A 23601-nucleotide genomic window follows, 5' to 3' on the forward strand; every position below is an offset into this window, starting at 1 on the left:
TGTAATCCTTTGAAGTCCTTAATTTCAGTTGAAACGCTTCGCGAAGCTAATGGCACCAATACTGAACATATATATTGAAGAGAAAAAGTCACAAAGAGTACCCCAACTTAAACTCATTCTACCCTTTGGTACCTCATCTTCTAAATAAATCACTTTGATACCTCAACTTATTATTTCTATATAATATTCATACACGCGATTACTAATACCGTCAACTCAAGTGTCATGTGACCTTTTGCCATGGGTGTTTTCGTCCGTTAATGTTTTCCTTCTAAAAATCTCATAGCTTTCACTAGATCAAGTAGAATTTTGGACAAGAGGAACATTCTGATCATGTACTCATGTCTCGCTATCAAATGTTTCATTCCACTTTTTACATGTGCAAAGTTATGGAAATGTATGTATAAATGGGTTTGATTGCTCGAAGGTAACCTTGAAAAAAATGGAGCATGAAATTAACAACAATGAATTAACACATACATTTCCCATTTTAATTTGGATCAGAATAGTAGTGGTGGTCACAAATCAGTTCCCTCCAAAAGTTATAACTCCCTCCAAATTATTTGTTCATGGTTTGCAATATTCCCTCCAAAATACATTGACTGCAATCATGATTTGGAATATTGCTAAGTAAACGAAAATGAACAAGCTTGTTTACAATCCTATGCACTTTTATTGCTTCAAAAGACAACCATGTTCAGATAGATTAGCAACCTCCATAAGACATTTGCATTGTTTCAAAAGCACAACCATTTATTACACAAAATATTCAAATGAGCAACATCATTTGTAATTTAATTGTTTCCAGCACAAAAAGATAATAAAATGTCGTAGAAACAAAAGGTCATGAATGTCACAAAATGGCATAAGTTTGCTCCAAGCATCCGTATTTCCATGGCTTGTGGGCTCCTGGTTTTGTTCCATCTCTATTCTTAGTGCTTGTGCCAATGTAAATGGACGAAAACACCCATATAAAAAGCCATGTAGCACTTGAGTTAGCGGTGTTAGTAATGGCGTATATGAATGTTATATAGAAGTAATAAGTTGAGGTACCAAAGTGATTTATTTAAAATATGAGGTACTAAAGTGTAGAATGGGTTTAAGTTCGGGTACTCTTTGTGACTTTTTCCCTATATTGAAAAAGAATCAGTTGAGGGCACAATGCATACGTGTTTCTTCCAGTACTTTGGAAACTGGATTTATGAGAAAACATACTAATGCTTGCTCATATATATACATCAGAAGTATGAATAGAAGCATCAATCTCGGACTTCCACTGATATTTATTTACTTTATCATTCCTGTTCTCAGCCACGGCGTTGTTTAAACAAATGATGTCTCTTTGCCGGATCCCTTGGCTTACTCTTCACCTGTACTTTGCTGTGCTTGTGTTTTTCATTACTGCAAATTAGTAGGAGATGATTTATGAATCATGCTCATAAAGAAATGATAAAGATAAAAATACCTCATTTAGCTCTTATTACAAGTGCATCAAAGGAGTAAGCAACTACATTAAGCATACCTATATTCCATGTAAACCATCCCATCTGAACCCGACATCACACTCATGGATCCTGTTGAACGATGTGCTTTCTGAAGGGAAATATCATCTGCATCATTGTCATGTGGCTCTAAACCAACTTTATCATCACCAGCACTCAACACCTTAAACCAGTAAACATGTCAGAGATCTAAGTTTTCAGTAAAGAATTGAAAGAGATGAAACACAGAGACCTTTGAGAGTAGTGCCAGTTGGTCTTCAACACGATGATTGCTCAAATCAGCTCCTGATTCAGGAGGAGGCAAGCTTGTAATAACCTGTCAATGGTATATAAAGGATCGTTATTAGATAACTGTAGAGATCAAAGAGAAGTACATTCTGATAGCTGATGCGTACAACACTACAGGGCCATTAGATAGATAGAGGCTGGAGTACCTTAAAACTATAACCTTGATCAATCAAAAACTGCTGCCGTTTAGTTGAAAAGTACATTTCCTGTATTCAAATGGATTGTTACTCAATCTCAAGCTTATAAATAATATAGCACCTAAAAAGTTCCGTATGAAAGCTAGAAATGCAGCACAACCACATTACTAATATAACAAATGCATACCTGAGTATCTGTAGACACGAGGGAATAAAAAAATGCATTGTACTCCTCTTTTCCTCCTGCTATCCGATCCTGAGGTCTACCCTGTTTATCTTATCAAAGGTTATATAACAGAGTACAAGTTCGATATTAATGAACTATGCCTACTAATCTGATTTCCGGATTCAATAGAAAAGAAAAACTCTATCTTATGCAGAAAGAATGTAACCAAGACGTTAGCGTTTCGGTAAAAAAGATGACAAACAAGGATGGAGGAATCCTTGCAATAGCGACCAACAAAATTGTAATGGACTCCCAGATCATCTCAATATCAGAAGAAATCAATGATTATATGCACATAACAATAAACAAACCTTAGCTCTTAAAATACGACCAAGACGCTGTGCTTCTTGACGTCTTGAACCAGCATGTGATGAAATCTGAATAATCACATTTGCCTCAGGAATGTCTATGGAATTATCACCCACCTGAAGTAACATATAATGATCAAACATTACCATAAGATTAAGTTTTTCAGCTTCAAATACTAATAATTCAAATTAGAAAACTCATCAACTTTCTACTTGTCAATGATAAATTATAAACATGAAGTTGAAAATTAAAACAAAATGGACAACTTTTTCTGACTTGAAAATATAAGAGGATATCATTCCAAGAATACCTTAGACAAGAAAACAGTATTTATGTCCTGACTTGTTTTGAAGGCTTCTAGAATTTTTGTCCTCTCCACATGGCTGAAATTACAAGAACGAAGACGGAATTAGATTGTTGACCAAACAAAATGTCCATATTAGATTCACAAAAGATGTTAAATACACAATGTCCATGAACAACCTGGTACTACCACAGATCATAGGTTTCCGAAGTTTCTTTGCATACTTCGCGAGGGCAAAGAGATTGTCAGCAAACACAATAATTTTATCACCACGTTGCTCTTCATGAAACCTTATAAGAAACTCGCATGCCCTAAACTTATTTGGATTCATGACATAAAGTGCCTGAAATAAAAGAAGTCTTTCAGGAGAATAAAGTAATCAAGTATATGATGAATGCAAAAGCAACAAAAAAACATTGACAGGCTTGACAAGAAATGCTACATCTTGGCACATGTAATTAAATTGCTACTCCTTTATGCTCAACTGTAAGAGTGAGAAATTTCAGAATAGACACACCTGCTTTTTCTTTGAGTTTTCTTTCTTCAAATATTCCACAAAAAACTCTTTTGTCATTGGACACCATACTTCAGCACACTGTACATTTGCAATAAATCCACCTTTAACCAAATCCAACCAGTTTGCTTCATACAACTTTGGACCAATAAGGAAGTTAAGGTCTGTGATCTTCTCATCCTCTCTCACAAGTGTGGCTGCAATTGAAGACATTAATAGATTAGGAATTCCAAACATTAAAAGATCAAGAGGAAGTGTAGCAATGTCTTGAAGCTGTATCAGACATACCGGTGAGACCAAGCTTGCAGTGAGATTTAGTAAGCCTGATGACATTTCGAAACATTTCAGCAGGAACGACGTGCACCTATATGAACAGAAGGATCTAATCAATTTGTATATGCATGCATGTTATCTTACAAGTAAAGAGTCCACCCCAGAAAATCATATAATTACCTCATCCATGAGAAGCAATCCCCATTCTCTGTTTCTTATTTCTTCAATGATCTTTTCAGATTCTTCAGACCTCTTGCCACCAAATTAAACCAATCATGTTATATGTTGTCACAACTACCCCAGCATTTCCACGGATTCTTTCTTTACTATCAGATGTGAAACGACAAATTTGTTCATCTCGGATGGTTGACCACAACTTAAACTGAAAAGCCCACTGATCAACAGAAACAGCATTTGTTGCTAAACAAAGGCAGCTCTTTCTTATCCTGGAGGCAGCAGAAACACCAACTAGAGACTTTCCGGCACCACAAGGAAGTACAATTATACCAGATCTTGCTCTCCCTGAGTATCAAATAATACAGTTGACATATAAAGCATCCATATTAAAGACTTTTTTTTTTTTTTGTGTGTTTTCTATAGTCACTATGAAAGTCCTGTTCAAAAATGAAAAAGAGGCGATAAAAATCCACAGGTTGCTACTTTAGAGAATTGGAGCAGATCAATGTTAAAAAGAAAAATGACGAATTTTTTTTTCTTCCAAATATGGAAGATATATATGCTTTCTTTAAATCTTCAGGAAACAAGCTATGCTGCACATGTACGGGTTTTCAAATGTATGAACTTAAAAGAGTTCCCAAAATTTCTTTCAGAAAGTCCAGCCCGAGGTTGAAGCATACTTAATTTGAAAGGATTTAAAGAATTTCCCAGAGTAAAGGTGGTGATTGAATAAATTACATCAAAAAAATATGCTTGAAGCTTGTTTTAAAACACAAGATAAAAAGAAGAACACACCGTTCCCAAACATTTTACTCAAGCTCTTCTCCTGATATGGTCGTGGTTGCGCTTGAGGCTTTAGTTCCATGTCAAGATCAGGGTTAACCTATATTCTCGAAAGAGTGACAATTTTAGACACCAACAAAAGAAAAGTAAACTGAAAGAAAGGAACTCCCAGATGATGAATGGTCTCTTATCGGTGAAACGCAATTTTAATTAGCAGGGAGAAGGTAGCTCACTGTATCATTTCTGAAGTCATACTCCTCCAACATGGGATAGTTCAAAGATTCTGGCAAGCAACGCTGCTTAACATTCTCAACCTGTCAGTAAACCAAATAGGTATCATTAAGAACTTTCTGATGTAAAGCCAAGTATAAAATGATTGACTAAACTCAAAAATAAATCTGAATAAATAGATACTTTCACAATTGGTTGGCTCATCTAGTCATCTGGTTATTAATGTGAGAGTGATAATTACTAATTAGGCACTTGATTAATCAAATCTCCATCAGATTTCCAGTAAACGGTTACAATGGCTGTCAGATTTGACGTGTATGGTTGTTTAGTGGAAAATCCAATATGCCTACACCTTTCCTTTAAGCGTACGTCACCTGCTAGAAAAGGGCAACCACTGCGCCATGCGTAAAAGGAAGACACCACTTTGCAAACCACACATTACCCCTTTATACAGCCCAATTGACCTTAAAAACACTCACAAGATCGAACCCACTGCATTGGGGGCTATTTGAGCAGCAATCCAGCGGATATAATCAAATATTGAAGCTCATGCTTTTTTCTCATTGGAAACATTTGGTAGCAACCCAGTATGTCTAAAAAACACTTCGGTAGATCCAAGTTATTGTGGTAGTGTTGAGTACTGTTGACCTAATGTGTGCTCTAGTGTTAGCATTAACTCTACCCATTTTTCTGAACTAAAACTTGAGTTTGGCATTGAATTTCTATGAAGTGCTTTGTGGTTTCAACTGCAGTATGTATCAACCACAAGTCAACGTGGCTTATGCTCTATATTACAATTCTTACCATTAAATTCAGTATTAAGGCAATAAAAGACAGTGGTAGCTAGAGGCATAGACAAACACAGGGCATTTTGAGTTTCATATACAATAATTCATTTCAAAAGGCTAATGCCTCACCTCCTAAGACATAAAACATCTTGTCTCGGTGCCTTGCCTTTGAAACAAAGAACAGTCTAAGCAACTAGTCAGTTATGCTGGCATGAGGCTCATCACATGGGGAAGCATGAAGTACGCAGACTAGAGCTTCAGTTTCCGGAAGAGAGAATACGGGAGAGGGCCTATGCTATTATACTGATACCAAACAACCATGGTATATGCAAGTAACAATGGGAAATCAGGGATTTTAGTAAAAAATTACAGGCAAGGTACCTTTGAAGGATCAATTTCAAATGCATGAGTTTCTTTTTCTTCAGCGGCAGCTGCCAATTCTGCTTCATTTAGCAAATCACTTGGACCAGCTCCAATCTCACCCATTGTTGTGCTAATTGTGAAACCACCAGTTCCATGACAACCCTATAAAAGAACTCAGATTTACATTATTGTTCAAACATGTGTTCCTTAGCACATTCACATATATATGGAGGAAAACATAGAAAAATATACTGTGAATAAAGCTGAATGGCTAGCTAAACTATACTAGAATGACCAATCTACACGTGCATGCACTATACCTTCTCCGTGAAATGGAAACACACAGACACACACCCCTATAACTACAACTTCAATCCAGATCAAGGTACTGACCTCCGAAGCAATCCTTGATTGAGATATAAAGTCGTCCTTAAGCAATATTTCCAATACCTGGAACCCATTACCAACAACAACTATATAAACCAAAATCTTCATCAATGACTGATACTGAAAAAGGTAAAGGCATAAAACTCTTGCCTCAGGGAATGGGGATTCCACAAAGTAGCGATTCTTCTTAAGCACGAGCTTCAGTTTGCCATAATTAGCAGTAGAAGCGTGTATGAAATCAATAACTTCTCTCGGCAGGTTGACCTTTGACAGCTTATTAAGTACAGAAATAATGGTCTCCGTAGCAAGACCAACTGACACAGCCGCATACAGCGAATGCGGGGTCAAGTTATACTCGTGCATCAACTCTTGCCTATCAATCAAGTTTAAACAATACCGCTCTCATCAACTCAACAACATAAAGACACGAAAAGTCGAAATGATTAAAAGTACATGCATGAACTGAACTGAACTCAAGAGTAGGCACCTGCAAACAGGTTCGGCAATGGCAATGAGGAAATCATAGGCTTGTTTGTACACAGCAGAGAAAGATTCGAGGAATATTCGGCCATCAGGGCAAGCCCATATAGGGCGGTTAGGGTGGTCAGGCTTCAATTCTAGTTTGGTAAAATCTTTGTATTTCCCTTCACCACCTATATTCCATTACATTACACTGAATTCAAAACCCTAACTCCAACCAAGACTCCCAAAAAATTTAAACGTGAACGTTAATGCATAATACCATGGGGGACATTGTCTTCTTCCTCACCGCTGCAGCAGTGTACGTCGTCGTTTTGCACATTTGATTTTTCCTGCGATACAATGCGACATCATCTCATTAGCAAAACTATATCGTAAGATTAAGTAAATTTCACCAAAAAAAAAGGAAAAAAAACCTTGATAGAGAGTCTGAGCTTCTTATTGGGTCGGCCTTTGTCACCTGGAAGATTGCAAACCTATAATTAATTTCTCTTCAAATTTGAAAGGAGGAAAAGATCGAAATTGGAGGGTTACCGTGTCCCATTCTTAGAGCTTAAGGGTGTTGGAGTTTCTCTGTGTTCTTCGGTTAGTGAGGGAGATTGGAAATTTGAAATGATCTAGGTTTAATATATAGGGATCGGAAAGAAAACTAGTGCGTGCGCGGCACGTGGGTTTTTACCGAGTCCAACTCGACCCGACTGTTTCTGGTTGGGTATGGGTATGCGGATAACTTTTACGACTGCTCAAAAAAAAAAAAAAACTTACGACTGCTTATTATTAATATTGAGAGGGTAGGTCGTGAAAAAACTTGATTAAACTACAAATTGCATTTTCGATAGAGAGTATCTCTTTTCTTAATAAGCTCTCATAAAAAGAGAGAGAGAGAGAGTTATTAATAAGCTAAACTCAGCAATACTCGGTCTCTAACTTGGGAAAATATTGACCTTTAGATTTGAAATTGGAACAGCGCTGGATTTGAACCGATTAAGAAATTTCTGTGGGTATACAGCAGCAACTGCTGGTGTATAAATATTTTAGTTGACACTTGTGACAGAAAGAGGTTCAACCAAGCTTGGATGAGCTATAAGTATAAGAGAAGCTCAAGGACATCGGGTTTCAGAAAGTTTGGCTTGAATATTTCCCTAAACTCTGCAGGAAGGAATAAGGATGTTAAAGCTAACCAGCTTAGTGAGGATAACTTAATCCTCATCAAGTGTTCATTTTCTACAATGTTAAATCCAAGATTGGGATATTGTGATTTCAAGATTGTCAATGGGAACCGAAAGTGAACACCCAGGAAATTTCAGTTCAGTACATATGCTTAAAGTAGCAATACAGGCAGGAGACTAAGATTCCTTGGAACACAATGGCAAGGCAACACTACATCATGTTCATTGTCTCCCTTTGTTGGGGGCACACAGTCTGCGCAGATTGAAAACCATGGAAAGTTAGTAACTGTTACAAAGGCTGGAAGACTAGGCTTCTGTTGTCTGGAACAACTTATCGACTTCTGCAATAATGGTCCGAGCTTCTTCAATTTCAGGGCCTTCCTTCTGGTTCAACTCTTCTTCCAACTCAGCCTGAACATAAATACATTGCTTAACAAACTGGGGAAGAGAGCTGAAATTTCAAGTAGAATAATCAGGACCTATATACATACCAAAGTTCCTTTTAACTCAGCTAGTGAGGCCTCCAGGCGCTTTCGACAATCGGGAATCATCATCCTTGATTCAGCCAGCACATTTTCCTGTAAGAAAATCAAGAACAGAGGAATTTAATTGGAAATCAACACATGGAAACTACATCAATGAAGTCCTTAGTAAGTAACAAAACTTTCATATTGCAATCAGAGTAAGGATTTGAGTCAACAAACTTTAGCTCCAACAATATACAATCTGTTAGGTATTAGAACAGCAATGAATCAAGCAATCAAGGCAGTTTAATTTTGCACCAGTACCAGTGCACCTAATAACAGCCATATCCACATTCCTCAACCCCCAGAGTATATGCTGTGGGCCTGTAGTCTTCAGTACATTGCATACCCTTATTGTTCAGTAATAGAAACTGTTAATCACTATAGTGTGCACATACTACACGCATGCAAGCAAACAAATAGGTCTTCACTTTACATGCATATGAAAAGTATACAGGTCAAGTATGTCAATTGACATCTTACTGCTTAGCCACAAATGTTTCATTCCTTTTATTACTGGGAAAATCCTTTATATATCTCGTGTGTGATGTTTCCGACCTGATTATACTTATCTATCTACAAGCAAGTATCATTACATACATATAACAAGCTTGCTCGGAGACAAATTATAGACACTGTGCTCATAAAGATTGCCTACAATTGGAAAAACTAATATTCACAAGCTTAACAGAGACATCAAGGTTTCTGTTCTATATGACAGAAGGAGGAAAAGAAAAAAAAACAGTTAACAGGCAACTAAAACTCTTTGGAACTTCTACACCTCGTAAGCCAAACAGGAACAAAACCATCAACACCACTGTCACCTTCCTAGTATGGCATTTTGCTATCCAGGTTTAGTACTAAGACCCCAACAAAATAGGAAGGACATTGTGGGTCTTCTGACTGGGATCCATTTAAAAGAAATTTACATTACGCCATTTGCATTTCGTAGAGGATCAAAAAGAGTTCCTATGAGTAGAGATCAATGGTTTAAGGTGTGAAATGGTTTAAAATAATCAGAGGTTGTGAAGAAATGGCATGGGAGCTAAACCCTAAATCTCTTTAACAGCGTTGACATCAGCACTCACTTGACAAGTGATTTTCCACTTCCATTATTTGGGGCCAGCAGTACATTACATCCCTTTTCAAACACCATGAAAACATAAGGAAATAGAATAGATGCAGAAAAACACCATGAAAACATAGTATATTGTTTGAGAAAGGTCTGAAACACATCTATTTCATAAAACTGCCAAGAAGAGATGATCCTTGACTCAGATAGAACAGCATTTATGGGTGCAACAAATCACAATAGCATTGCAAAATAAAGAGTCTCAGGAGACGATAAGTACAAAACTGACAGACCAATTTAATTCCAATAGTTGAAGAATTCTTTCAACTTAAGAAATAACAAATTTGAATTAGCACAGACTTTCATGTTTGTTCTAATTCAAAAGATCAAAGCTCTGCACGACATCAAAATTTTCATGCACAGAAGATTGCAGAAGATACAAATTTACATACAATGCCAACTTAATATTGCCATTGATTGCAAGATAACAATGTTAACCATACCTGTTGCTTGAGGTCATAAGGATCAGCTCCTTTCCCCTTCATGTCTGCTGTTTTTGCAGCCTCTCTCTCAACCTCTTTCTCATAAGAATGAAACTCCCTAACGAGGCGTTTACAAGTGCCAGTCTTGATTTTCAGATTCCTTACAGTTGCCATATCACCTATCAAAACAAACCACTTTCTTGAGAGAAATAAAAACCACAGAACTCAAACTTATCACAATTGGGCAAAGATTCCCATTCGGGAACAGCGAAACTCCAAACGAAACTACATCTTTTTGGTTTGCAACGAAGAAATTTCTAGTGAAATATCATTTGTCTTCTAAACAGTTCCCACATTTTATAGCATATTACAAGTTGTGTAACCTATCATCATGTTATGAAACTGATTAGCAGATGCAACCCAGCCCTAAACATCCTATACTATAACTCATATCATCAACCCAATGCAATTCTAACTAGCTTAAACTTGCAAAATTATATCTCACTTTCACTCCAAATTCGTTTGACTATTGAAGACCCTATACCAAGTAAACCTTTCATACCCATTCACTGAACTTGGGTACAAGATTAGAAGCTAAAATGGGATATGAATATCGGCTTGAACAGCAGAGCAGAGATATCAGTGGATCGTGAAACTAAGCGATTTAAGATCTGAGATAGAAGTAAGAATTACCTGAGAGTCCTGAAATCGGGATGCGTTGCCTGCGTCTGTCGCGTCCTCCGTCCTCCTCCCGGCGACGACAAGTTACGTAATTGCTTTTCTTCTCTGGGCGCTGGAGTTGTTTTGTTTTGTTTTGTTTTTTGTTTTTTTTTTTTTAATAAAGAGTTGTTTTGTAATAGTCATTTTACACTGCGGTAGTGCGGTGCAGTGAGAAAGTATGCAGTCTCTAAATAAATAATTTTTTTTTTTTTTTTTTTAGAAAGTTACAATACCTTACACACGAGTGGGGATCATGCGTCAACTTTTTCTCTCCTCGCCAAAATCATTTTTCGAAAAGTCAATACGTTTGCACAATGTTCTAAAAATCGTTAGATAATAGATAGAAGGGAGATGCTAGAGAGGGTTTAGCCATATGCACCAGTAGGCACTGCCTATAGACTGAAAATCAAACTTTAGGCATAAAGGCTGACATGATTCATAAGAATTGTCAATGTGTTCATGTTCTTTATGCAACAATTGAAGCTAATAAAAGTAGTCACTGTCGTTGGATTAGATTTTAAAAAGAATCTAAGGCCTCGTTTGATTCACGGAAAGGAAAATAATTCCTTTGTCTTTCCCATGAGAAGGGAAATGAAATTTCCCAACAACTTTCCATTCCGATGTTTGGTAACGTAAGGAAAGTTATCAGGAAAATTGTTAAAAAATTTGTAAATAATGTAATAAAAAATATGTTGTGAGTAATAAATGCAAGGAAAGAAGGGGGAAAAGTGATTCATTTGAGATTTAGAATGAACCACTTTCCCCCTTATTTTCCCTTCCTTCAGGAAACGATTTCCTTTCTTTTTGCATCCTAAACGCTGGAAAGGAACAAATTTCCTTTCCTGATGCTTCCTTTCCGCGAACCAAACGGGGCCTAAAAGTTATAATGTGAAAATATATGAGAAAAAATTATGTAAAGCAATTGGCAGAGTGGGTTCCACCACCATTAGTTCGGCAATTGTATAGGCGAAAAATTGCCTCTCTAATTAGTTGGACAAGTGAGACTCATGCCCAATCCTTAGACCATTTACAGTTGCTGCATTCTCCTTTTTCTCCTAACTTACCACTAGGCAACGTATTGGTATTTGAAGAGAAGGAGGAGAGTAGCTCTAGTGAAGAGGGAGAAAATCAATGCAATGAGATGTTGGATGGTTACGTCGACTATAGTTGACAAGGTGGCGAAGATGTAGAGATTCTTCAAGAAATATATCGACGCTCCAAGTAAAGGTAAGATGGCGGCGACCACCCATAGATGTCTATCAAGGGCACGTTTACTTACTTGGAAGGAAAGAGAATGATTACGGGGTAAAAATATTCATGCGTTTACTAACACATAAAGAAATCAGAATGATTCTGGGTAAAAGAATTCCTGCGTTTACTAACACATGAAGAAATCAGAATGGATGTAGGTCCCACCTCCTTATCAGGAATTGATTCCTGAATACTCAGGAATTCGATTACGAAGGGGGGAGATGGGTTTAGGAATCATTCCTCCGGAATCAATACCGATTCTTTTTTTCTCCCATTCCACTTGTCTCCGATTCATGATTATTTTATATTCCAAGTAAGTAAACGTGCCACAAGAGGAGAGACTGGAGAGTGCGAGCACATTTTTGTGGCTTGGGGAATTTTTTTGGTCATTGACCTTGATTACGTTGATTATACCTTAAACGAGGGAATGAACAATAACAAATTTTTTTAACCCGTTGGTTTAAGTCGAGTGATGACGTTCACATTCAACAATTCATTGTACAAAAGTACTTATTGTCAGAAGTTCAAAAGTAAGCAGATTGAAAAAATGAAACATGTAGTACTAGGAGTTAAGAATTGAGCAGAAGGAAAATGATTTGTGGCCTCAATCTTAGGTGTCATGCCATGTCATCCACACACATCACTTATTTGTCAAATCATGCTTTGTAATTCTTGAGAAAAAGACAATCTTATCCTTCCAAAATTTAATGACTCTAAATTATTTTGGATTTTTTCTAAAGAATTTTTTTTTTTGGCTTTCTTTCATTTTTTTTTTCATTTCATTACACTCATGCTTAGATTTAAACAACATCAATTGAGAGTACAAAAAAATTCATGTAATTCAGTCAATAGATTTGCACGTACGTTCAATTAATAGATTTGCATAACACATGTATATGAATTCAACCTTTGTTGGCTTCTTGCAAATTTTAGAAATATAATGTGAAAAATACATATTCATATGATTGTATATATTCTTTTGTTCATTGTTTTCTCTTTATGTAGGTAGGGTTTAAACGTTAGATTTGAATTCATGTTAAAGTAAAATTGAGATTGAAATTGGTCTCCTCATTTTATTTCATAGCCCCTTTATATAGGGAGAGAATTACAACGGAAATATCAATTACAATGATGACACTAACTACTGATTGGTCCTTGATCCATGCTGATTGATGGTGATTGCTAATTACTTGATTCCCTCTCCGTCAATCTCTTTGACGAAGGCACATAATATATTTTTCCTTTAACACTCCCCCTTGTGCCAAGTCAAAGACGAAATGGTGCATGAGTTGTTGCCTCACTAAAAACCTTGCCAAGTAACAATAAAAACCCTGTGGGACAAAAAAAATACACCTTGGTCGAAGGAAAAGAGCACAACACACCTTCTACATTTGAGGATGACATGTGTGTGTTAGACTCCCCCTGACGTCTACACCTCCCCCTGATACTTGCATTAATCAAGGAAGTTTGGAAAGACTTCGCATTCCTATGTTTTTCACATGTTTCTCAAATGTGGCCTTGGTATTTGATTTGGTGAACAAATCTGCCACATTCTCCTCAGACCTTACTTGATTCACTTGAATCTTGAAGAGAGCCTGTTGTTGCTGATTGTAGAACAACTTTGGCGATATGTGTTTTGTGTTATCACCCTTAATATAACCTAGCTTCATCTTTTCGTTGCAAGCTGCATTGTCTTCATAAATGCAAGTAGACTCTTCAGTGGTAGAACTCAAACCACTAGTCCCTCGAATATGTGTAATGATAGTTCTTAACCATACATACTCACGAACCGCTTCATGTAGAGCAATGATCTCTAAGTGGTTCGAGGAGGTAGCCACAAGGGTTTGCTTGGTTGATCTCCAAGATATCGCCGTGTTCCCATTGGTAAATACATAACCAATTTGAGAACGATCTTTATGTGGGTCAGACACGTATCCAGCATCAGTAAAACTGACCAAAACGTCATTTGTCGTTTCAGTGTAGTGAGTGGCGTTTTCGCCATCATCATTTCCTTTAGGGATTGCAATTCCATCTGCGGTCCCTCTTGTCTCTCTGTAGGGAAAGAACAGTCTCAAGTCAATGGTTCCTTTTAGGTATCAGAAAATGTTCTTGATACCATTCCAGTGACGCTCTTGGCGCTGAGCTAAATCTAGCTAACAAGTTCACTGAGAATGCAATGTCCGGTCGAGTACATTGGGCTAAGTACAATAATGCGCCTATTGCACTTAGATAGGGAATTTCATCTCCCAACACCTCTTCATCATCTTCCTTTGGACGAAATGGATCTTTCCTTGCATCCAAGGTTCGACCGATCATGGGAGTGCTAGCAGGATGCGCTTTGTCCATGTTATATTGCCTGACTTTTTGACATACGCAGACTGGTAGATTAGTATTCCACAAACTCGGTGTTCTAGTTCAAGGCCTAGATAGAATCGAGTTTTCCCAAGATCCTTCATCTCAAATTTGGATTTCAAGTGGCTCGCGGTTTCTCTTATTTCATCAAGAGTACCTATTATGTTCATATCATCGACAAATACAGCTACAATTGCAAATCCGGAACTTGTTTTCTTTATGAAAACGTAGGGGCATACTTCATCGTTCTTATATCCCTCCCAGTCAAGTAGTCACTTAGACGGGTATACCACATCGGCCCTGATTGTTTCATTCCGTAAAGTGAGCGTTTCAACTTAATTGCAAACGCACTCAATGGTTTAGAGTCACTTGACTTGGGTAATGTAAGGCCATCAGGCACTTTCATATATATATATATATATATATATATATATATCTCTCTCTCTCTCTCTCTCTCTCTCTCTCTCTCTCTCTGAATCTAGATCCCCATAGAGATATGCAGTAACCACATACATGAGCTGCATTTCCAGTCCTTCGGAAACTACCAAGCTAACTAAGTAGCGGAACGTTATAACGTCCATTACGGGAGAGTATGTCTCCTCGTAGTCAATTTCTAGGCGTTGTGAGAAACCTTACGCCACAAGGCGAGTCTTGTACCTCAGGACTTCATTCTTCTCATTATGCTTTCTGACAAAGACCCATTTATGTCCTACAGGCTTTACACTTGGTGGGGTTAGCACTACCTGACCAAATACCTGTCTCTTTGTCAGAGAATCTAATTATGCATGGATTGCTTCTTTCCATTTAGGCCAATCTGCCATTTGTTGACATTTTGCAACAGAGCGTGGTTCGATATCATCGTGCTCTATGATTCCTTGAGCAACAGTATATATCATCAATGTGTATGGAAGATCTTTCTATCAACTCATACGCACTCTCATAATCCTTTGAGATTTCTTTGTTCTCTGGAATCATTTTAAACATCGGAGCGTCCTCCAGTATTGATTCATGGACATAACTATAATCAGAGACAATCTCATGAGATGGATTCTATACATTGATGATTGGTTTGTGCCTTACTCGCCCTCTTTTTCCTTGGGTGAGTGTCAATCGAACCAAGTGGCCTCTCCCTCTTCCTTGGGGAGCCACGGCCTCAACCACACTTCCACTAAGTGCGGTTGCAGTGCCTCTATCTGCGGCACCGTGCCCTTTGTTGGGGACTTCTAACCTTGCAGGCACATTTGCAGCTGGTATATGTGATCTCGTCACTTTTGCGATATCAGTAAACGCATCAGGCATCGAATCTGCTACGTTCTGAAGATCAATTATTATTTTCACTTTATTTATACTTTGTGAAGTGTGGGGATCAAAATGAGACAGAGTGGGGACAAACCACGACAACTCCTATCGTTCCCTTGGAAAATCTTTTTTCCTATCTCCCCCTAATGACGGGAAGACTGTCTCATCAAAGTGACAATTCGCAAATCTAGAGGTAAAGAGATCGCCTGTTAAGGGTTCCAAATAGCTGATAATTGTTGGGAATTCGTATGCAACATAAATACTTAATCGTCTCTAGGGACCAATTTTGGTGCTCTGTGGGGGCGCAACAGGCACATATATTGCGCAACCAAATATGCGTAAGTGTGAAATGTCAGGCTCATATCCAGTTACCAACTGGTATGCAGAAAATGGTTGGCTAGCAGTGGGTCTGAAACGAATGAGTAAAGCTGCATGCAGATATAGGCAGGTTGGTGCACATAACCAATGCCCTAACCACCATCTGTAGCCTTTTGATGGTGGCTTATGCGAGACCATTTTGTGTATGTACATGGGGTACAGGATGCTCTACATCGATCCTAATAGGCATGCAATATTCATCAAATGCTTTTGATGTAAACTCTCCAGCGTTATCAAGCCTTATAGACTTGATAGGGTGATCAGGGTGGTGTGCCCTTAAAAATATAATCTGTGCTAGGAGTTTTGCAGCATTTCTTGTGGACAATAAACCGACATGTTACCAGTGTGTCGAAGCATCCACCAGAACCATAAAGTACTTGAATAGTCTGCATTCTGGATGGATAGGTCCACAGATATGTCCTTGTATCCTTTGTAAGAATGGAATGTTTTATGTTATATCTTTAGCATAGGGAGGTCTCGATTCTGTTTTTTCTAAAGAGAAGGCTTTGCAAAATGAGTGATGTGCCTTTGAGATAGTCAATGAGGCATAATGGGAGGGAGGTAGTGCTTCTGGTACTTCAGAAGGCAATGACTGCATTTAAGCAATACTAGAACCGACACCTTGCAGTGTGACTGATTTTTATCCCATTTTATGTTTCACTCGAAGGAAGGGATGTCCATATGAGTTTTTTAAAATACGGATCATCATGTCACGACCGGGGTGCCCTAGGCGGTCATGCCAAAGCCTGTATGAGTCAGTGTCCCATATTTCATTATGGGTGACAATCTAGGATTCAATGATCTGAATCGTAGTGAGGTTCAGTCCACTAGATTGACTTATGAGTTTCTCTAAAATGTGTTTCCTTCCACATTCATTAGAGGTAATATAAAAGTATTTAGTTCAATTATCACAGTGTGTTTTTACATGATAACCGTTGGCACAAATATCTTTGATACTTAACAGCACTACTAGAATAATGTCATTAGACATCACTACTATTAAATCGGTCAGGATTGCACCTGATGTTAAAAATCATGTCAACATCAGTTTGTGAAGAAACCGATTTCTATTATTATTATGGACATCAGTCACCAAAGAAACCGATGAGAAAAGTTTCGTACGTAAAATTTACAAAAATGTGGAGGGACTAAGATGAAAAATTTGAGAAACGCGGGACTTAAAATTTCATTCCCCCACCCCACTTAGTCACTTTTCGAACCTTAATCGATAGACTCTCACTCTGAGTCTCTGACTGCCTCCTTCGCGTCCCCGACCTCAGCTCCTTCTCCAACCTGAGCTCGTTCTCTGCGTTCAGCTCTTTCTCTCTCGCTCTTCTCTGAAACCCTAACGCTCTCCTCCCTCTCCTGCTCTCTTTCCACGGCTGCTGTCTCTCCCTCATTGAATTACTGCCTCCATCCCCTCACCGGCACCATCGCCTCTGCCTGTGCTTCTCTTCCAATGCCACCACGTCGTTGCTCAGAGATCCGAACCCCAACTGGTCCAACCTGCCTCCAAGGAGTTTATCCTTCTCGATTGGTGCGACTTCGAGCACCAAATGCCAGCGACGGAGGAACCGAACACAACCACAATTACGACGGTGCAACTAGCATCAGGTACTCACGCATACACACTTTGTTCTTTGTTTCTGGGTTTGCAGATTCCCGGTTCTTCCTGCTCTCTCTCCGTCTCTTCTGATTTTTATTTCTTTTCAGAGTCTCTGAAAGATTTTGTTCAAGATCTAAGAATTCACTTGTTTGTGATGGTTAGTGATTTTAATATTGTTCTTTGTTTGATTTGAATTGACTGGGTTTACTTAGGTCTCTTTGCTTTGGAGAAATGGAGGCCACGATGCCCATTTACAAGACTGTTACTCCAACTCCAGTGAGTGCCTATATTTTCTGAAGCTTATTTTGATTTTGGATCTGGGTTTTGAATGTACAGTTGTGTTCGGATTAGTTGGAATTTGATGTATATATAGAAGCTCACTGGGAAAGCTTTCATTTTGGTTGATTAGAGCTTGTTTTTTATTCGTGTATTTGAAATTTTTGAGCAGAAAGTTTGTTTCTAGGGTTCTTTAGTAAAGTGGATTAGAAGTACCAATTTTAATTTGGTATCTTTTCTTATTTCTGTATGTATGGTGTGTTTCAGTTTAAGATGTGGATGAGGTTTCAGTGGTTGAATCGTATATACTTAGCTTCATTCATTTTTAGTTTTTGTTTCAATATTTTGAACCACCCTTTTGATGTGTGTGAAACACTGTTCTCAGAGATATTGTTTTGAGTGGTGAGTTTACATTGAATTAGGCTTGTTTGATAACTGGAAAAAGAAGACAGATTGATTCTTATTTGGGGGTTGAAAAAAAAAATGCAGTGATTCAGTTGGTTGGAGTGATCGAATCCAATTCCACACTCCCCCTGTGGGAGGATCTGATGAGCTCAAATTTCTTGCATTTGGCGACATGGGAAAGGCTCCTCGTGATTCTTCTGTCGAGCATTATATTCAGGTATATGAATTGTGATGCTTTTTTAGTACTGCAGAAATTTAGACTCAAACAATAGTAATTGAGCATCGTTCTAACTCACAGCACAACATGTCGTGTTTAATTTAGTAAATCAACATGGATAAAATTAGTAAAATGAGGGGGAAAAAGAAACTAACTATACAGTACATTGTTTTTCTTCTACGTACCTCGAAGGAAAAGAAAAGGCTGATTTTAATCTTGCGGCATGAATAGCCAGGATCCCTCTCAGTGATTGAGGCCGTGACGGATGAAATAAATTCCAGGAATGTAGACTATGTCTTCCACATTGGAGATATAAGCTATGCCACTGGGTTTTTAGTTGAATGGGATTTTTTCCTTCACCAAATCAACCCTATTGCTTCTCGAGTTTCATACATGACAGCTATCGGGAACCATGAGAGGTACGTGTGCTTAGAAGACATGCTCTACGAACTTAATTTGAAGTTCTCTGAGAGGCTTCGATACCATTTTATAGTATATCTAGCTATCTTGGTGTACATTGTTGGTACATTATCTAACAGCTCGTTTTTGGGATCTAGTGGTTGTTTAACACGTACAAACAAACGACTTCAAGTATAATGTCATATTTTCTTGTTTACTTAATTAATTCTATATATGCTTGCTTCTACACTTTTCAGGGACTATATAGAATCTGGATCAGTGTACATTCTTGCAGATTCAGGTGGGGAAGTTGGAGTTCCCTATGAGACTTACTTTCCAATGCCAACCCCAGCAAAGGATAAACCATGGTATTCCATAGAACAAGGAAGCGTCCACATCACGATGATTTCAACAGAGCATGACTGGACCAAAAATTTTGAGCAGGTAAAGATGATTAAGCACTGCTCTATAGTATTCTACAGCTGTGCACTGCACTTCTATTTGCATTCGATGTTTTTTTATATGCTCTTGCAGTATCAATGGATGAAAAAGGATATGGCTTCAGTTGATCGATCTAAAACTCCTTGGTTGATATTTATGGGGTAAGTACTTAAATGCTTCAAAACTATTCAAGTTTATGTAACTTTTCTATAGGAACACCATACAATATAAATCAGTTCTTTCAACCGTTGGTTTCTGATTCACATCGGATCTGTTCGTGTGCATGACATACAGTTTGAACCACAGAAATTGTCTACTGTGCATAATTTGATCAATATCAATAGTTTATAACTGCTTGAAAGTGTCACCAGATCTTCACGCATATTTTAATATTTTCAAATTGCAGGCATAGACCAATGTATACATCTGCCCCTGGATTCCTGAGTGTTGATGAGAAATTCGTTGACAAAGTTGAACCATTACTTCTGGCAAGCAAAGTAACATCCCATACCTTCCCCTAGCTAGTTAATGTTTTCTCTTTCATTTCTCAATGGATTCCATTTTCTTTTCTAATCTGGTTTTCTATTGGATTCTCTAGGTTTAGACATGGGATTTTAATTTTTTTTGCTGACATGTACATGCTATTTGAAATTTGAACTAGGTTGACCTGGCGCTGTTTGGTCATGTCCATAACTACGAGCGAACCTGCTCCATTTATAAGATCCAATGCATGAAATTGCCTTGCAAAGTTGAGGCTGGGATCGACACATATGATCATAGCAACTACAGTGCCCCAGTGCAAGCCATAATTGGAATGGCTGGCTTTTCCTTGGACAAGTTTCCCAGTGGTGTAAGTCCTTCTTGACTCTGTCATATCTCTCTTCAAATATATATGTGCACTTAATTGTACAAGCATGTTCTTCATTGTTCTTTACATGGAATTGGGACTTCATTCAAACAGATTAACAATAGTTGGAGTTTATCAAGGCATTCTGAATATGGTTCTCTCAGAGCGCATGCAACAAGGATAGATATCAAATTAGAGGTAAGTATGTATGAAAACTTGAGATTAGCGCTTCATACTGTAAGACACTTACGTATGGACTCAATGACATTTATCTAAGTGATTGTGATTAGTTCAGTGACTAGGTGATTAAGTTATAAGAGTTTGTGATGAGTTCCACTTTTGTGTCGATATTGAGATTAATATCTGATCTTATATTGATAAGTACTTGATTAATTATTTGCTTATCTACATAGGCAAGTAAGAGATAAATACTGATGATGATATAGAGGATCAGTCATAGTAAAACAGAGTCTCTCTTATGGGTAGAACTCTGTTGATGACACCTCTATATAAATGAGGTCCCTGTGAACTCTAATACACAAGTCTTCATCGTCTTGCCCCATAGAGAGACTCTTGGACTTTAGAGCTTCGCAGAAGATCTCGTTTGCACTATCTCTATTCCTGATCCATGGCTGCTCCAGGTACGTGACCATTAACTCCAATATGTACATGTTTCATAACTACTACAAACATTTGAACATAATTGTATCTAAACTATTTGTTGGTGATCTTGGATGTTTGAATATAACTATACATGTATCTGCAGTAAAGCTTGATTGTGTTTATATTCTGTGTTTAATCTTTCACATAGTTCATAGCATATATGTTAACTTCGAGTCTGCATGAGTTTAAGATCGAATTTCAATGAGCTGATCCAAAAAATTCTCTCACGTTTGTTTTGTTGTTTCAGTTTGTGAATGCAGACACAAGAAAAGTTGACGACAGCTTCCACATTACAAAAGCATAAGTTAGATAAATTGAATTTAACTGTGGCTTCCACAGTTTTTTCTTTAGTACAAGGCAAGATATATATTGCTCCCTTTAGTTAGATATGTATATATGTAATTAAATTTGTAAAAGTATGAGGATGAATTGATCATTGATCATTGATTTTTGAATTTTGTAGTTGTGTAGATACTTTTCACGAAGAGAAGAGCAAACGTGAAAGAAGAAAAGAAAACAAAGCTTTGACTATGGAATTGTTGGCTGTGGCATATTCGTCCCTTGTAGCCAAACTGGAGGAGATTATATATAGGTTGGTCATGCTGGAATTTTCAGCCACACAGAAGTATTCTCTTGCATCTAATTCAACTTACAATGTGGAAGAGCCTGGTGATCTGTAAGGCAGAAATGGAGGAATGTATAGATTTGATAATGGAAGAATTAGAGAGAGTTTGTAAGAGTTAGTGAAAAAGTTTGTGAACCAGCTTTTATGATATGTAAAACGATAGCATATTCGGCAAACATTATAAGATTGTGATTACTACTCTTATTGCCTAAACCCGCAGCATAGCGCGGACGTACTTTCTAGTATGATGTCTAGATATAAAGTTGAAATCAGTTTTAATCATAAAAACTGATGTCTAGTAATACAGATACATCAGTTCCAAAATGAAAATCGATGTTACTGAAATATACAGGCATCGATTTTTTGTCAAAAACGATATGTTACTGAGTACCAGACATCAGTTCCAAAATGGAAATCGATGTTACTAAAATATACAGACATCGATTTTTTGTCAAAAATGATATGTTACTGTGTACCAGACATCAGTTCCAAAATAGAAATCGATGTTACTAAAATATACAGACATCGATTTTTTTGTCGAAAACTATATGTTACTGAGTACCAGACATCAGTTCCAAAATGGGAACCGATGTCTGTAACAGTATCAGTCATCGGTTCTTAAATCAATAACGATATTAAAACGCAAACTTGTGTTGTGTAATATATATTTCTTTAAGCATTAAATACAATAAAATGTGGGTTTAACAATAGTAAAACATGTAAGTTTGTTATCATTTAAACCTATTTACATCGATTTATAATTAGGAACCGATGTCTACACGAATACTAGACATCGGCTAAAAACCGATGTCTGCATTTTCCGGATCTTTCTCATCACCCACAAAGACATTGGTCGGGTTTTTGTTTCTCATCGGTTTTTGGCCGATGTCTGGGGCTATAATTCTAGTAGTGCAGGGTTCGATTAGCTCTTAGTGCATATAGAGCCTCTGTGACTTGAAATGTTGTGCCATTAGGCAGCAAAAATTTGGCAGTTTCTCGCCCTTTTATTACTTGTGATGATCTAATCATCGTAGTCACAGAGGAATTATAGGCTATTGATTCAATGAATAATTGCCTATTTCTTAATATTGTGTGGGTAGTCCCACTATCAATTAAGCACTCAAGTTCTCCTTCATTCATTCCTACAAATAAATGGGAGGTATTTAGAAAATATAGCTCATATTCTTTAGAGTATTTCTATTTGCGTAGAATGGTATTCTTTTCATTCTAATAATTTTTTCTTTTTCTAGATGTATTGCTTTACATCTTTATAGTGCTATTTCAAACCATGTGGATATGTGTAGTAAATAAATTTGAATAAATTCAGTGCTTCAGAATAAAATTCAAAATTTATTAATAAGCCAATGATAATCAAATCAAGGTCTTTGTTCAGAAATCCAATTCATCAAACCATTCTTTACGACCAAATAATAGTTTAATTAAAAATGAGGCATTATCCCTTCACAACTGTCTGTGGAAAAATGAATAAAGCAGATCAGTCAAGATTGAGAGCATCCATTAACTTAGTAAGTTCCTCTTTGCCATTGAAGTCTGCAATTGTAAGGTTGACGTCTAGGTCATGACTTCCTTTTTCCATATAGTGAGCCTCTTGTTCTTTAGACTCTCTATACCTCTTGTAATTGGTTGCTACTCTGTTGTTTGCTTGGCAGTTCTTGTACCAATGCCCAATGAATCCACACCTATAGCATGGTTCATTGTCAACTCTTTCATTTTGCATCTTATTTCCACGATCCCCATGTCCCTTTCCACGTGGTGCATGGTTGCCACGTGGGTAGGGATCAGCACGTCTAAACCCCCTTGCATTGGAGTTCTTTCCACCTTTCATTTTTCCATAATTAGCCTCGGGAATTTTCTTTGTCCCAGTGGGCCTGACATTGTTGTTCAAGAGAACCTCATTATGTCTCTCAGCCACTTGCAGTAGGCTTATTAACTTATTGAAGGTTGTGATTCTTTTGTTGTCATACTCCAACTTATACTGGTTCGCTAGTATAAATGCTGAAGTAGGAAAGGTGGTAAGAGTCTTGTAGATCATATCATCTTCTGTGATTTCCCTTCCACAAAAATTGAGACATGCCTTAAGGCGCAACATGTC

At 37.5% G+C, this 23601-nt stretch overlaps 2 protein-coding genes and 1 pseudogene across 4 annotated transcripts; 1 reads left to right on the top strand and 2 right to left on the bottom strand.

The window, feature by feature from the left end:
* Positions 1–720: 720 nt before the first annotated feature.
* On the bottom strand, positions 721–7453 carry LOC112183603 (annotated as a pseudogene).
* Positions 7454–7924: 471 nt separating this feature from the next.
* On the bottom strand, positions 7925–10855 carry LOC112183611 (tubulin-folding cofactor A). 3 transcript variants are annotated; one of them, XR_002929923.2, is made up of 5 exons: positions 10703–10855; positions 10031–10188; positions 8423–8509; positions 8177–8342; positions 7933–8139 (listed from the first exon to the last, which is right to left on the bottom strand). XR_002929923.2 is itself a non-coding variant. In XM_040513617.1 (4 exons), exons 2-4 carry the CDS (start codon positions 10181–10183, stop codon positions 8238–8240), a joined length of 345 nt encoding a protein of 114 aa, XP_040369551.1. In that variant the 5' UTR covers positions 10184–10188; positions 10732–10853; the 3' UTR covers positions 7925–8237. The 3 variants fall into 3 exon arrangements, 2 of the variants coding, with proteins under 2 accessions (XP_040369551.1, XP_024177755.1); XM_040513617.1 differs by having other exon boundaries at positions 7925–8342; positions 10732–10853; XM_024321987.2 differs by having other exon boundaries at positions 7933–8342.
* Positions 10856–17468: 6613 nt separating this feature from the next.
* Positions 17469–21167, top strand: LOC112165336 (probable inactive purple acid phosphatase 27). The gene is made up of 11 exons (XM_024301833.2): positions 17469–17623; positions 17828–17891; positions 18159–18175; positions 18381–18513; positions 18745–18932; positions 19170–19356; positions 19447–19514; positions 19760–19850; positions 20015–20203; positions 20315–20398; positions 21111–21167. The coding sequence occupies exons 1-11, from the start codon at positions 17469–17471 to the stop codon at positions 21165–21167; spliced, it is 1233 nt and encodes a 410-aa protein (XP_024157601.1).
* The last annotated feature ends 2434 nt before the right edge of the window (positions 21168–23601 follow it).

Source organism: Rosa chinensis, chromosome 1 (genome assembly GCF_002994745.2).
Source record: "Rosa chinensis cultivar Old Blush chromosome 1, RchiOBHm-V2, whole genome shotgun sequence".
Lineage (NCBI taxonomy): Eukaryota > Viridiplantae > Streptophyta > Magnoliopsida > Rosales > Rosaceae > Rosa > Rosa chinensis.

Excerpts from the sequence above, each read along its gene's own strand:
- LOC112165336 (XM_024301833.2), top strand. The coding sequence starts at position 17,469 with ATGCCACCACGTCGTTGCTCAGAGATCCGAACCCCAACTGGTCCAACC. Across the intron at positions 19,851-20,014 it reads CATTACTTCTGGCAAGCAAA|GTTGACCTGGCGCTGTTTGG; the intron begins GTAACATCCCAT and ends AATTTGAACTAG. Across the intron at positions 20,204-20,314 it reads TGGACAAGTTTCCCAGTGGT|ATTAACAATAGTTGGAGTTT; the intron begins GTAAGTCCTTCT and ends TCATTCAAACAG.
- LOC112183611 (XM_040513617.1), bottom strand. The coding sequence starts at position 10,183 with ATGGCAACTGTAAGGAATCTGAAAATCAAGACTGGCACTTGTAAACGC. Across the intron at positions 8,510-10,030 it reads CTTATGACCTCAAGCAACAG|GAAAATGTGCTGGCTGAATC; the intron begins GTATGGTTAACA and ends ATTTTCTTACAG. Across the intron at positions 8,343-8,422 it reads CTGAGTTAAAAGGAACTTTG|GCTGAGTTGGAAGAAGAGTT; the intron begins GTATGTATATAG and ends ATTTATGTTCAG.